General features: G+C 35.2%; 1 protein-coding gene and 1 long non-coding RNA gene across 11 annotated transcripts in view; one reads left to right on the top strand and one right to left on the bottom strand.

Annotated features, from left to right (window-relative positions):
• The window catches only part of LOC145943039 (lachesin), a 340,250-nt gene that overhangs the window by 33,479 nt on the left and 290,378 nt on the right, over positions 1–16,393 (bottom strand). For 7 of the 10 annotated variants that reach the window (XM_083050246.1, XM_083050247.1, XM_083050248.1 and 4 more), the window contains one exon: positions 9,572–15,378. In XM_083050246.1, coding sequence (XP_082906372.1) covers positions 15,269–15,378 — 110 coding nt within the window. In that variant the 3' untranslated portion in view covers positions 9,572–15,268. Of the gene's footprint in view, positions 1–9,571; positions 15,379–16,393 lie in introns of those variants that run through there. The other 3 variants (XR_014426461.1, XR_014426464.1, XR_014426462.1) reach the window with 2 other exon arrangements.
• The window catches only part of LOC145943042 (uncharacterized), a 98,541-nt gene that overhangs the window by 22,419 nt on the left and 59,729 nt on the right, over positions 1–16,393 (top strand). The gene's annotated exons all lie outside the window — the stretch shown is intronic.

Here is a 16,393-nt window from a genome sequence, read left to right as displayed (position 1 = left end):
GCGATTTATTAGCGAGGCATTAAATCGAGAGCAGTACACTAGTACCTGGTGCATTTTCATCGTGCTTTCTTTCCTCGTCTCGCCGATGTGTGGTCGTCTCTTTCTTTTTTTTTTTTTTTTTTTTTACGTTTCGGCATTACCTTCCCGCGATCCGGTGCTTTTCTCCGGGTTAGTTTTATTTATTCCCCGTTCAAAACTTATATACGTACTACGCCTGCAAATGAAATATCATAGTCGTGCGCGGTGCACTCTCGGAAAGTGCCTGTGACGGTTCAGCACGGGCAGTTTGTCGGAGTAATTAGACTTTATTGCACTCACGGTAAACTGAATTGGAAACGCCTGCGCGCTTCGCGCGGCACACGGATATTCGTGAGATGATTGGCCGAATTAAGAGATTGAAAATCTCGCCACGGCGAGCGCGAGAAATATCTCGCGTCGAGGTAACAAGAGAAAAAAAAATACAGAAGAGAAACAAACCCAGCAAACGATATCGAGACTTTTTAAACGGCATATTTTAAGGAGAATAAACGCTGAAACACACACATACACCGGCACATGTTTCATCGAGCATTTGTTTTTTTATTTTTTATTCATAATCGAGCTCGTATTTATAAGTCGTATTTATATTTTATAAAATTTAGATACAAAAAAGTATAGCGTTATTTATCGAAGCGTTTAAATTATAATAAGGATATGAGATAGATCAATACAAAATAAGACATACTTCTCTCCCTTTATTCATACATTTGAGTTCTAGATGTGTAATTTATCACAATAAGAGAAATATATATAAAGACCTATGATGCGTGATGCGGATGAAACGTACTTTTTCCGAACCAAAAAATAGTGATAGATAGGAGCGCTTGTCTAGTATAGTTATAACTGGACTTTATTCTCAATTGACAATATTCTTTCCAAGTGATAAATGAAGGTTTTCCGTTTTTTTACAAGAGTTTTTAAACACAATCTATACTTACAGATTAAATGTAGCAACATTTATATAGATTAACACTACGTAGCGAGTTATGATGCACATTAAAAGCGATTCGTAGCTTTCGCGTTGTCTCATGTGCCTTGCTTGGTTAATCCTATCGATAATAAAGGAGAGGCTCTGCCATTGTTGCAATCGCAATCGTGCATTCAGTTTACATCTTTCCTTCATGCTCGTCGAATATTGGTCGGCAAACTTCAACATCTTTTTCGAAGATCTTTGTTATCGAATCGCTTCGAAGCGATTTTAGGCTTTTCTCCTTAACTTCGCAGTGACGTAATTAAGAAAAAAATGCGCCATAATTTCCATTGATACGACCCAAGATATTGTAACACATTGTATTTTGCTCATTTAGCGTAAAATTTATGCAGTTAATTTGATTCGAAAATTAGATGAAGATGTTAGATAAAGATATCTGTAAGTACGAGGCACATTAATCAAACACGGGCACGTTTAATACAAAATGTGCAGAGCGAGAATACGAGTTTGCACGAGTTTGTAATTTGCTTCTAAGTATGTCAGTGAAAGTTTTTGCAACGAAACTGTGACAGAGTCGCATTGAATGCACTTTGCACCGCGGTATACCGTGATATTGCTAATAAAAATGCAAAATTCTTAACTATGCTGAACTGAATGCGATAACGGAAACTGGAGCGACTGTCAATGGACGAAATACACGTACATTCTTTTATTCATGACGTCATATCAAAGACACTATAAATATATGGGGAAGTTGAGAAGAAAAATGCCAATATGCGCTTCGAACGAGATATCCGTAGAAACACTTTGGAAAATTCCGGAAAGCAATCTCGCGTCTCTTATTTTAAGTATGAAATGCATAGAAGAAGAAGAAGTAGTAGAAGAGAGGATAAGACTGTCGTCGCGCGCCGACCTTCTTTCCTTTCCCTTTTTAATATGCTATATGTAATTACGCCATATATCGATCTAAGCGGGTTTACACCTACGTTTATGTATATCTATGTACAGGAACGAAAATGTGAGGATTCCGCCGGACCGCGAAAGAAACCGGCCCGCCGCAAAAAATCGCGCCTCCCTTAATATTTCTTCTCTCTCTCTTTTAGTCTCTCTATATGTATAATCGCGTTAAACAGTAACAATTAATAATAATATTATCCGCGGGCCGGCTTCTGTGGCGGGCGTGCAACGGGATTTCGCTACGAGATATACGAGACTTACGACAGCGTGATAATTATTGTTTAGTTTCCCCTCCCACCCCGTCCCGCCCACTACAAGCTAGATCTTTTGTGTAAGTTTGTCGCTCGAGCATCGTCATTATCAGGGCTGTGAATCGCGAGTCAGGGCGGTTCGAAGAAACGTCATCTCGACAAGATGTATTCTCTCTTTTGTAAATGTTTTCTTTGATATATATATTTGATATATATATCTTGTAAAAAAAAATCGTGGAATCTTGTGAAGCATTAACGCGTTACGTTAAAATTTTTTGACAACTGACCGTTCTTTTTTGTATCAAAGAGAATGAGATTAATGAACGTGACGGGACCAAGAGTATATGACTGAATTATGCAATTTATTGTTAGTTAGATTCCGAATTCATAAAACGATATGAAAAAAAATGTCCCTCTAATTTTGTGATCGATCTGTTCGTAGATGAACAGTGAACAAGATTAGTAAAACGAACAAGATTAGTAAAATGAATTGCATTTATGCAACAAATGATATATTTACGAAAGATGTATTGTAAAACAAAACCAGTCAAATATTTCAAAAAATTTTAAAACGTTATATTATCTGTTTTTCATCATATTGGTTTTTCTTTCGGAAAATATGTGAGAGGAAATAATAAATGTATCTTATAACGCTCGTATATCAATGAGAAAAAAGTAGATTACCGCATGCAAGCTCGAGTAAGTTTTTTGGCACGAAATCCCGAGTTTATATATAATCCGCCCTGACTTTTTTTAGAACTAGAAAATTCGACATTATCAGCTAGATATCCGGTGGGGTTAATTTAAGCGCTTCACGCTTATCCCAAAATGAAAAGCACATTGATTCGTCTCTAATCCGTTACACGTTAATTAATATTCGCGTTATCATTAACTATATCAACGGTTTCGATGCCTATACATCATCCTACGATCGGTCTGTCTGTCTGTCTGCGCGATGGACGAAAACACGAAGCGCGAAGACTTAAAGTTGACACGTCGAGCGACTTGTCTCCCCGTTCGTATCGGAGACTATCGCGAAACGTTTTGCATAATCAAATCAACGGGAATTTTTGCACGCGAGGATTCGAAGAAGCCTCTGCAATGTCAAGTGAGAATCGCGTTTGGATTACGCGAATTAAATCACGATTCACATTCGATCGTGGTGAAAACGCAAATTCGGATTAAATTAACCGGATTAAATTTTGGTATATATATATATATATATACACACATACACGCACGCGCGTATATGTGTGTGATTACTGCGGTATGTATTAGCAGTAATTTAAATTCTAATTATAAAACTCATACGCGCACGCGCGCTATGCTCGCGGAATCGAAATTCGAAATATAATCGTAATAAATATTGAATGTTAATATCGTGATTCGCGAACCGTTTCCATTTTGTACGAATCGCGTTTCGTGTTTGCGATAATCAATTATTTATGTCTTATCACGCGTGCGGAATATAATCAACGGGCGCGAAAACGCATGCCCCTGCACGCGTACACATATTCACATACACGCACACATACGCGTATATATATATTTATATGTATTCACGAATTTGGCACTTATTACGCGGTAAATTATGTACATGTAGATTTATATACTAATCGGGAGTGAAGCCACCCTCTCTCGAAAAAAGAGGTGACATCACCGATCATCAATCGGATTGCACGCGATCGGGGCACACATGCTCTTAAAATGTTTATACAAGTAATCGAAAATCAGGATTTATACATTGAGCTATGTACAATTGTCTTACAGCTTGCGCGCCGAATTTCTCTAATCGTCGTTTAATATCGTCAAGAATATCGATACAATGTAACGAGAGAAAGTTTCGATCTGTTTTTCTTTTCCCTTGATTTTTCTTTTCTCTTTCCGATCGAAATAAGCGCAATTCGACGCGCAATCGATTAATGTATATATTAAAATTTATAAACCCTTCTTTTTCCCTTCTTGAGCACCGAAAATGTTTATCTCATGCAACCCTTACGTAAACACTTGATATAATAATACATTAAAGTATAAGCAGTAATACTTTCAACGTGTTTTACGTCGGCTGTACGCCGAATTTATTTTCTTCGTAGCGTATTGTCGAAATCGCGCTTTTTGCGGAGTTCGATCGGAATCGTGGATTAATTCCTGGCATTTTGTGCAAAAGTGTTCAAGTTCATTGTTCCGTATCGTACAAAACACATTGCCATCCTTATTTATTATTTAACATCTCTAGAGAGCCGACTTTTGATACAACTTTTCTCCTCTTCGCTGATTATTTTTCTTTATTTCACAACAAAACATTATACATTATTATTAATTATTATTTTATTAATTGCATACGCAAATGTGCATTGAAAAATATTTAATAAAAACATCGCTAAAATATATGTTTTTGTAACCAGTAAAAAAATTCTAAATTTTGAGATATTTCAATATTTATGCACGTTTCATTATGCATTTATACCCAAAGTTGCTTTAGTCGTAAGAGCAAGTTTCACAACTTAATAAAAACAAACAACTACGTAAAATAGGATGTTGCCCCGAGATTTACATACGAAAACATACGCGATACGCTCGGCACGTGATGCGCGTGAGAGAATCGTTATATTTTACAAGCCTCTGACGATCAACGTGTACGTTTGCCATTATCTCACATATCTATAAACTGTAATATTACACTCGGTTATCGCCTCAAGCGAGTCCTCGTACGCACGTATATACGTACTCCTTATTCCGTAAAATTTGTCGGAAAATTTCAGACGTTGTATGTATATGGTATGATCTGATTTGTAAAAGTCTGAATACGTCCTAGTATATCAGAAAGCTTGGTAATTAGATTTATTTTCAACAGTATAGTTGAACGTATTCATAAAAAAAATGTCATTACGATATAATAATAAAAAGATTGTCTCTCTCGAATTTTTTTCATACAGAGAAGAGGAAAGGAGATTAATTGGCAGTTGTATTCGCGTCTCTCAGCGTGAAAGGATCGTCTCGATCAAATGACGTAATAGTAGTATATCTCGACGCTGGTGTATCAATATGCGATTTAATATCCGCGACAAAGTACCCGAGTGCCGCGAGATTTATAGCGGGTATATCTCCCGATAGTTGTGTCCGAGCGGAATGACTGGGCCGGCCAATTTTGTCGTACCAATCTGGCGATTATGAGGCGCCGCGGGCCGCAAAAGTGTAGACCCTCGACAGGCCGCTCGGACGGCCCGCGCCTCGTAATTCAGGACAATAGGTGCGCTCGCCCCGTAGATGAGGAGGGTGTGAAAGAGAGCGGGGAACCCTGGTGAATCGGGGGGTCGGACAATGTTTGGCCGGCGAGGTGGTGCGCGCGGCGCGATAACCGGCAATACTTTTGCGGCCGTCATCCTATTATGAATGGGCAGTGTTAAACGAGGCGGGAAAAGCTCGCAAGTACATCGCAAAGTGATGATACAGGCTGTGTATAACAGGATCCCCTTGGATATCGTTATATATATATCCCTCTTGTCCTTCCTCTCCCTCTCTCTTTCTCTCTCTCTTCCTCTGTAGCACTTGATGTAACTGACCTCCCTCTCTTTCGCGTTCCCTGTTGTACTTGTACATAGGTTTTACGTATGTCGCAACGCTTGGTGCGTTGAAACAGCGCTTTCATTTAGATTTTAGACCACACGAAAATAAACACGTACGCAAAACGGTATGCAGATACAGATCTAGCTTAGGGGCGAAAGGTTACCCGTAGAGTGGACAGTTTACGTGTGCGCTGATGTTTTATTTATTAGATCTTATCAAAAGCAGTTTTCCAGCAATTTGGAGCAAATTTCTTTTGGAGAAAAATGTTGGATTTGTCGAGCTTTCAAGTAAAATTCTACTTCTATAAATATATATTGATTATTATTATTATATATATATATATATAAATTTATAATAATAAATTTTGAATGGAGAAGAAAATCCAGTGATATTTTCCAAAATTAATAAACGTTTATTTACGTAGAGTATTTAAAAATACTTTGGAAAATCTCGAAAGAACGATTGTAAAAGAAAAATGAAATATAAAAAAGAAACAGACTGAATTCGTTTAAAGATAACACTTTGGCGGCTTCACTCCATTGGTCATAGTATGAATGGCTTGTGTTAAATAAGGCAGGTAGAGAGTACATGGCAAAGTGAAGATGCACGCCATGTATATAACAGGATTTTCTATTTCGTCTCCTCTTTCCTCCACCTTTCCTACCTCTCGTCCGTTATTTCGCTGATATGCTATGATTTTGCGTGCGCTGTGCTCGTTGGAGCAACATTGCGAAAATACGTGCGTCGTATGTTGCGGATAAAAAACCGACCTGGCAACCAATCTCACGTATCGTGGTATTGTATCGTATAACCGGTACACGTCAGCGAATTTAAGAGGCGTCTGAATCATAAGGAATTTTTCGTATCGTCGGAAAAACGTATCGTATTTTGTAGCCATCATGTGAATATCACGTGTGAAATCACGATACAGTTCGCAGTCACGATATATACACCAATAAATGACCAATAAATTCACGCTTACACATTTATATACATGTATATAAAAGAGATTTTTTTTAAATAAGAACGTGAAAAAATACATATCACAACTATTAATTATTAAATTAATCATTTTTACTAAGATTAATGATTGTTCACTGGATGAAAAAAATGAGATACAAATCGATATATGTATATATATAGTTATAGTTATATAATCTATATTATATAAATTTTATATAATATTAATTATATTATATAAATAGTTTTAAAATCTGATTTGTTGGAATCTTTTATCATTCGTAAGTTTCTTGAATATAGAAGTTTCGGACTGAAGGGACTTGGTTAAATTCTCCGATAATAGCTCGGATAATACGGACAAACTTCCTCATCGGTGCGGTTAATCGTTCTTATATCTCACGATCGCTTTTCACGCGGAAAATTACTTCTCCCGCGCGATGAATGTAGCCGTAAAGAGAGGAGACAAAGGAAAATGAAAACAAAACACGGCAGATTGAATTCATTCGGAGACAATACTTAGGCGGTCGTAACCCGTTACGGACGGATCGTAGTAAACTGGGCGTGAAATGCTTTGAGCTTTGAGAGTGCGGAGAATTGGAATTACATTTTGTTGCGCGCGGCTACGCGAGTCGATATGGAGAACGTCAGTTTGTCGACATTGACGGAAAAATAAACACGGCTAAAGTGCATTCGGTCGAATGACGCTCTTTACCGATAAATGTAATATAAATTATCACGCGAATGTTTATCCTCGCGGAGGTACAATTTTTTTTTACATCATACTTAAACACGCGTTAAACACTTATATATTATATACCTGTCACATATTTCGGTATTTGCGATACCGAGATGCGCAATGTAACGACAGCGGGAATAGATGGTGCGAAGAGAGGGCTTTCCAGAAAGGAACAAATATTACAAGACGCGCGCGAGTTACGTAGCAGAAATTACAACGCAAAGGTACTTTTACGTAATGCAGAATAAACGTTTTCGTTGGAACGAAGGTAAATCTTCACAGGCGCATTCACGAACAATATCGTAGAAGACGAGCTTTTCTCATGGAAATATAATACATTCCACGTTATGTCGCACACTGGATATGACGACAATCGTTTAAGCTACATTAATAGCACCGGTGGAGGCACTATGTGCATTGTAGTGGATAACAAAGATTTTTCAAATAGCTCTAACAACAAGAGCTGACGATATTACGAAAAATTGTAAGCGTCATTAATAGCGATCATGCATAATAATATTAATGACGTTTAGATCGGAGATGGGTGATGAAAATTAATGAGGCACGTAACTCGCGATGCGTGCAATTAATACGCGATAAAAGAATATTTCATTCGCGTTGTTAAAACTTGAATTTTTAAATATTTTTTAAAAATATTTTTATATTAGCGCCAGACTATATACAGGGTGTTAAAAAAAAGGGTAAAATATTTTAAGGGGATTTAGTATGTCTCAAAATAAGTTAAAAAGTCTTAATAAACATGGGTCCGCAAGTAAGTCATTTTTGAGATATTGCGAAGATGCAGGGTCTGCATAGACATGGAAGGAGGTCATTTTGAGCATCTTCTTTAAGATAAGGTAAAATACCAACTTATTTTTCTGCATAAATTATAATAAAAATAAAAATTTTAAACAAAAAATAAAAATTATAAAAAAATATAAAAAAATTAAATTAAAAATATCTCAAAAACGGTTTATTTGCGGACCCATATTTATTAAGACTTTTCGACTTGTTTTTAGGCATACTAAATCCTTTTAAAATATTTTACCCTTTTTTTTAACACCCTGTATATGTACATGCGTATATGCGATTCGTGAATAAAGTATAAAGAAATTTAATTCATTGAAATGACAAATCTTCCATCTACACTATTCAGCAACATGCAAACGACGAATCGCTAGCGTTAACATTATAGATAATACGCTACATAAATAATTTTTCTCTCAAGATTAGAGAATTAAAAATACCTCATACTAATGCCGCGGTATATTAAACTCATTTGCGAACATAACTTCTCTTCTCATTGCATAATTGCGTAATAAGGAGGAGAGGAAGTACATCGTAAAGTCTAACGTTCGCTAGTGTAGTTTTTTTCTTTGTTCTTTGTTTTATAAGACAGAAAAATGTGCACGTGAAATAAGCTACATTAAAGAAAATAGATTCTAATGTTTATAATTAAAAAGAAATTAGAACGTCGTGATGGAAAACCTGATTACAAAATGCAATTACAAATGGATTAGAAAATGGAATATAAATTCTAGCATAGAACAGGATTATTACTTGTATGAAACAAAAATCGATAGTTAAATTTAAATTTCTCATTCTGTATGACTATAACCTAATCGATAAAAATAGAAATATAAAATCGAAAATATTTTATAATATTTTATAAAATTCTCATAAAAGCAGAAATAGAGTTTTACTAGACTTGATAAAATGTGGAAATCAATTCATATTGAAATTCTTTTCTGAAAATGCGGAAATATTAAAGCCGATGTTTCTATTTAATAGAAATATTCTATTGCGGAATCCGAGAAATATATTCTACAGTTGTGAAAAAAATATTAATTAATAAATTTTTCGTTTCGGCTTACATTGTTCAGTTATAAAATCTGTAACCGTTTTGTTATTCTTCAAAAAAGAAAATATTATTAAACTAAAAACTCTTGGAAAAAATATTAAGAATATAATAATTAATAAGATTCTTAAAAAATTATGTTTTTTTTATATCGAGAAAATTTTATTTCGATGAAATTTAATAAGAAATCTGATTATCTAAGTATTTAACGTTAAATTTTAAAATGTTAATTAAATCTTAAGATCTTAATATCTCGAAATTTATGACTCTGATAAATAGCTTTTACCCTGATTCTGATTTGAGTTGATTGTAATTTGTTTTAAATAAATACATGCTCCGATTAAAGACGCTTTAAATATAATTACAATTGCGTAATTAGATGTAATACATACTTTATACATAAAAATCTTTGAATGTATATTTTTTGCACGAAATGCTTTAGCTTCGTTTTATTTATTTTTTTGTGAAAGATATCGAATCTCTTACAATTTTCATTGAACACGACAGGCTTTAGAGCAAAATTCGTGTATGCAGCAATTTTTAGAAAATAATTGCGCAGACCCGCAATTTTATTGCTGCCTTTTCTTAAACGAGCGTAGCTTTTTAAAGGAACATCTTTTTACTGTTGCAATAATGAATACCGACATAAATTCTCGTAGAAACGGAGGGCGTATCAAGCTTTCCAGTTTAATACTTAACGGCCTCGTAAAATATACCTCGTTTTAAATTCGAACAGATTCCGTCCATAACACGAATGTATAAGATAGCCTTAAAGATGCTTTTCTATAAAACAAGATATTAGTTTAAACTATTTTCAATATCGCATATCTTACATTATATATATAAAATTTAAGTCTAATAATGTTATTAAAAAATCTAATAAGATGGTTTTGAAGTATGTGAGTATAATCTTTAAAAAAATTATGATTGAGTTTTGTGTAATGATTTATGTTTCAAGAAATAATCTATATATCTAATTTTGAAGACATAGAATATTCAACTGAATTTAGATCGCCTCCATAAATCTTCAGTTAGAGAAGTATCTTTTATAATATATAATTTTGATGAGAGAGAGAAGTCAATTTATATTCGCCGATTTGACATATTTCGCATTTTTCGAACCATTTGGTTTAAAAGAAATATAAGAATGAAAATATTTAAATTCGACATAAGTGAAAAGAAAAATTGGAATTTAGCTATGGAAATATTATATATGTAATAGTGCTTTTCTGCCTATAAATAAATGAAAGTTTAAGAAAATTAAAGAAAAGTAGATAATTTTTATGTTTGAAAAGATAATTGTTTATTGCATTATATTATTGATATCACATTCTTTATCAATATTATATTAATTTTCTTTATATGATATTAAACTAATAAAATCACACAGGCATTTATTATTATGCGAATATTCTTCTAAATAACATTAAGCATTACAAACTAATTATTACAAATACAAAGGATATAATTATAATATTTTCATTCTATAATAATAGGAATAGTTTATTAAAACAAAGATGAGAGAGGGAGATAATATACGATGTAATAATGAAAGATACGATTACACGCATCAAATTATCACGTTTTAACGGCAGTCGATTCTTAACGCGCGATAAAATAATAAAACTGGGGCGAGATATGACTGAAATATACGCAGGTACGTAACTCAATAATACGAAATGCACCGTCCCTATTGCGATATATTCACCGCAAAAAAATGTCGACGTTCTGTATTTAACGACATCCGACCTCGGTTCGCGCGATGAATCGCGCGGTCTGTGCACCGGGGATTGTCATCCCGCGAACTGTAATATACCGCTCGAAAAACGCGTCATACATATATGGTGTGTGCTATTGTTGTGTCAATCGCGATGGCAGGGCGTATCGGTAAACCGCCGCATTTTCTGCTTATTAATCGTAATATCGCGGTGCACGCTCGTGATTAACTTCGCCTATGTATCCAGGGACGAATGCGATTGCATACTTTTCGGAATCTCAAGTTAATATAATTTTAAAGCTCCGAATATATTTTTAAAGGATATACATACCTCTCTCGCGCTGTTTTACATTTTTCTGATACTTTTTATGACGATCACCACCAATAGTAAATTTTTTTTTCTATCAGTGATATCGAGATATCAGTAACCTTTTTTATATAAAGCTTCAGAGTCGCGAATAAATAATGGAAAACAATTCGTCGTTCGAATTCAATTTTATTTTAAACGTAGTTTAATTTTGCGCGTTGTTAAGATATATTTAATAATAATAACGTCTAGAAAGAGTTGTACATACACAGAGATTTACTATGCAGTTTAGTAAAATTAATCAAACATGTTTTATATTTTATTGTGATAGATATTATTATTCTTATTGTGATAAATATTAATCAGAGAAATTCTCATAAAATTCTTTCCGTACGATATTGTCCCACGATTAACATATGATTTTCAGGGTAAATTCTAAGAGAAAATTCTCTCAGTGTATAAATGTGAAGATATTTCTATCGACAACTTTTGCGATGAAAATTCTTCTACAAGAAGACAAACACTCGGACGACTGAAACAAGAGTTACATCGATGTTACATCTGTATGAATCCACCCCTGGATACATCCTTTTGTAGCCGCGATCGCGTGATGCATCGCGCGCGCATATCGTCCCCGATATATACACATATACAAATATACATCGGGCGTATGTACGATACGTATGTACGATACATAATCGCGAGTTGCATATATAAGCGTGTGTGCGCGAGTGTAACGACGTCACCGAGCAGTATCTCTGTTACGCCTGGATTGCCGTGGACTGTGGCCGCGCTCACGCATCGCTTAACATAATCCCCCATCCGACCGGGGACTACATAGATTACGGAATGATACCTCCGAAGCGCTCTCTGTACAATTATATCGGCCCGAGATTATGTATATGTATATTTCGAGGCGCGCGCGTGTGTTGTATGCACGATCGTCGCTTCGGGAGCTTCCCCGGGTGCATGCATTTCCGGAAGCGAATCGAGATAGAAACGGAGCGGTCAAGGTGTATTCTTTTGATATGTCCAGAGATCGGTAATCCCTCTGAAACAAATTCCAGCGCGTCGGGTTACCGAAAACGGAGCTGTTATCCGCGCGAGAGAGAAAAAAAGATCGAAATGCATCCCCGGCAGTCATCATCTGTTCTTTTGAACCAGATCGATGGTCCATCTGTGTGTGTGTGCGAGAGAGAGAGAGAGAGAGAGGGTGAGAAAGAGAGATACAGAGAGACCCTTCGTATTGCTAAAATTATTTCTTAAAGAAATGATACAGGCCATTCATATTTAATAGTAAAAGAAAACTTTCTTTCACTCTGTGGATTGTGTCAAGTGTCAAAATGGATTTTATCAAAGTCAAAGCAGCTTCGCGATTCATTTCGCTTTTCCTAATTTGTAAAATGTACAATTCAACTTTTCCATTCTGCGCAAATGTAAAACTTGCCGCGAGATTTCTTGGCCGCATAATACTTTGAATTAAAGTTTCTAATGTCATTTTAAAACTAATTAAAACTAATCATATGATGCAAATATGAATGTGATTAATAATGTCTCTATCTGCACAGAAAATATTGTAATTTACAATTGCTTCTCAAAGATAATTTTGTCGAACAAAAAACTTGTTATATGTGTGTAATTAGAAAAAAAAAGAATTTATAATTAAAATATATTAAATATTTAACTGATTTTTTGTTTTTAGAGTTATTAATATAATGGTTGATAACTAGAATGGAATTAGTATAAAACACTGGTAAAATGCTGAGGTTTTGATATGTATAATGGCACATATAAAGCGTAATGAATGAGAAGACCGGGAGGCAATTAACCGCCGCGCGGAGACTTCCGGCTAGAGAGAAATGTTGCTGCTCTCGATATATGCGCGCGCATTCCTTTATGTATGAAGTAATTTAATTTCACGCTCGTGTATATTAATTCAGTTCTGATCTATTGTACTTGCGATAGAAATCGTGCGCCTGTAGCGCGCTTCTCTTTAACTGTGTAAAACGATTCTCCTGCAGCAATAACTGAGCGAGACTATTTCGTTAACGGACGCACGCAATTATGACGCCCAGATGAGAATCATAATTTTCAGGTAATCAAAAGGAGTCGTATATAAAGCGTGAGTTGTAATCTCTCAGCTTTTCTTTGAATCTATAAACGGGAGAATGGTTATTCTATGCTATAACTTTAATCGAATCAGTTCTATATGCTATTTAACGGTGGCAGTGCAGGTTTCGAGGTACGTAAAGTGGAAGAATTTTATGGAACGTTTAATTAGCGAATAATAATGTCTCGACGCGTACGTGATAATTAAAAATCGCCAGCAGTGTTTTAGCTCTGTGAAATATATATATATATATATATATATATATATATATAACTTTGAACTAGGGGCGGATTTAATGAATATTCGTAAATTTTCACGAGGCAATAATATATATATCGTACACGATGGATCCGGACGTTCAAAGTTGATATAAATTTTATTGGACAATAATGTGTGCCCTGATCTGCAATAAATTTCATTTTGGTCCATAGAGAACTGACAACTTGAGCGTGATAAAATTTGTACAAGAGCAATCATCATATTTTCTTTTATATTATTTTACGAAAAAACTTGTTTCTATAAAATGCTTTACGTATGTATTACATATACATGTGATATATATACATATCTACTCACACGTATATAACGTCCGTGGCTCGATATTTCAATTCTAACGAGACTTCATAATTTACTCACAATTTTTTATTGGAGTTTCTATTGCACTTCTTTTAAAAATTTACAACGTATTCCGCGACATATTCTTATATTTTTCGCGGAAAAAAATCTCAATGACTCTCCTACGTCATCATCTCGCTTGCTATTTCAAAGAGTCATGGCCCCTCGCTATTTTTACGTGCCGTGGCATTAATCAAATTTCCCTTGCTCTCTGGAGAGATCTCTAGACGTTTCCTCATTGCGTGTAACTCTCAAGGTGTGTCGAGAAAACGCATAATTCTTTTGTTTAAATTTTTTCATGTTACGGAACAACGATCCTTGATTACAGACTTGCATCAAAGCAATATTTCCCTAGTTAATTTTCGTTCAAATAATTCTTCATAATTTCCATCGTATACATTTTGTGACACATGTACAGAATATATTATGTAATTTTGGAAAAATTATCTTGTAGAATTGCAAAAATTATTGTGAAAAATTAGATATGATATATAATGGAATTTATCCGGATTTATAATTTCTCCCAATAATTAATCCGAATACATTTTTGTTTAAAATCATCTTGTATACGTTCAAATATATCCGGCGCGCAGTGATATTAAGGATATATTAATATAATATTTAGGATTTATTAATATCACGACTCATCCGCCATATCGATATCAGTCGCTCTTTCTAGCTATCCGTTTGAATTTTGAACCGTTGAGAGACGCTGATCAAAGCGGAGCACACGATAATCAATCGATCTTGCGCGCGAAAAATGTCCTAGAGAATTATATTCGACGTCCATAACGAGAATGAATATCGAGCACAGCCAGGAATTTCACCGTATTATCCTCTGCCCCATTTAATAAGAATAAAATTACCTATAATACCTTGCTGTCGTCATGTGAATAAATCTCCCAATCCGATTCGCGATGATCGAACCATTCGTGCAGTACATAAAGCGAAATCGGAGTCCATTCCGGGGAATATATCGGTGTCTGTCGATCGTAAACCAGTTATCCGTCCACGAGCACGACTTCCTGTCCATTCGTAACTCCACACATTCCGCCTACTCTTCCGCGGCTCCGCAAAAAGCGTATTTCGTACAAAAGATACGCGACGATATATTCTAAGAGGAAAACGGCGAGAAAATTTCTCGGGTTTTCCTCTCGTCGTGTCGTTCACGAGCCCACCTTGAACGGCGCGGTGATACTTCTTTTACCGCGACGGGCGTCTTAATTCGCCGTCTGGGGTACATAAGGGGGCATATAGGGCCCCGTGAGAATGTATTGCACCGCCACGACCATCAACTGCGGCGCACTCCATCTGATGATGTATGCGCTTCCTGAAACAGAAATACATTTCGCGTGTTATTCTCGGCGCACGTTATGCACGAGGCTTCTACGTGCGCGAATTTATCTATACGGGGTGTCTCCGATATCTTATGAAACTGTATCCTAAATTAATATAGAGATTATTTTCTAAGAGATTATCAATCTTTCGATTAAAAATACGTGGATTTATGGATTTTGGGGAATTGAGCTTTAAAGCTGCTTATACTTGAAGGATTTTTGTCCTATTAAAAGGAACCACTAGGAAATTCGTATAAAACACGATAAGGATATCTTGCAAGTATACATTCTGTATATATTGGATGATCCACCTGAGACTACGATCATTCTTCTTCACGCAGAGAGAAATGCGAGTGACTCGCTATGGAAATGTCGTTTCGACCGTTTAACATCCTCGCTTCTACATTCATTTTCGCCCCATCCACTTTAAGTCAAGGAAACTCTCGCGAGCTTCTTACGTCATTTTTCAAAACAGTATCTTCTTTATTGCAAATTTTCGTGCGACAGAAATGTTTCCGCTTTCCTCGCTTCGATTTGAATTTCTGATCAGAGACTTCCTCCTCGTCTCCCCCATTGAGAGTCGCCAATATTCCTTATTGATCGTTCCATTTTTGCCATCCGCGTTTCAATATATATAATGTCATCTTCAGAAATCTATAATTCTATGACTAAAATATCACAGACATATACATTTTCAGAGCATATCGATACCGACTGTTTGTCACATACATATTGGCATGTAAAGAGATCAGGAGTCAATATGGAATATCGAATATATAAACGATAATGATAATTCGATATTTATATTCTTGAAGATTAAACTTTTTCTAATTATAAATTCATCTGACATAAAATTTATTCGCGAAAACAAAGTTAATGAAATTTGTATAAGACTGTCAATCGAGATAATTCGAACTTGTTAAAATTCATTAAGTATCGATTAGTCTAAAATGTGTATTTATAAATTATAATGAATTATTCATATTTATTAGAAGTGTCATTAGCGCG

The sequence above is a fragment of the Prenolepis imparis genome, unplaced genomic scaffold, assembly GCF_030444845.1.
Source record: "Prenolepis imparis isolate NDT839.2.m4 unplaced genomic scaffold, iyPreImpa1.0 SCAF_11, whole genome shotgun sequence".
Classification (NCBI taxonomy): Eukaryota; Metazoa; Arthropoda; class Insecta; order Hymenoptera; family Formicidae; genus Prenolepis; species Prenolepis imparis.
This window is presented reverse-complemented; position numbering and strand designations above follow the sequence as displayed.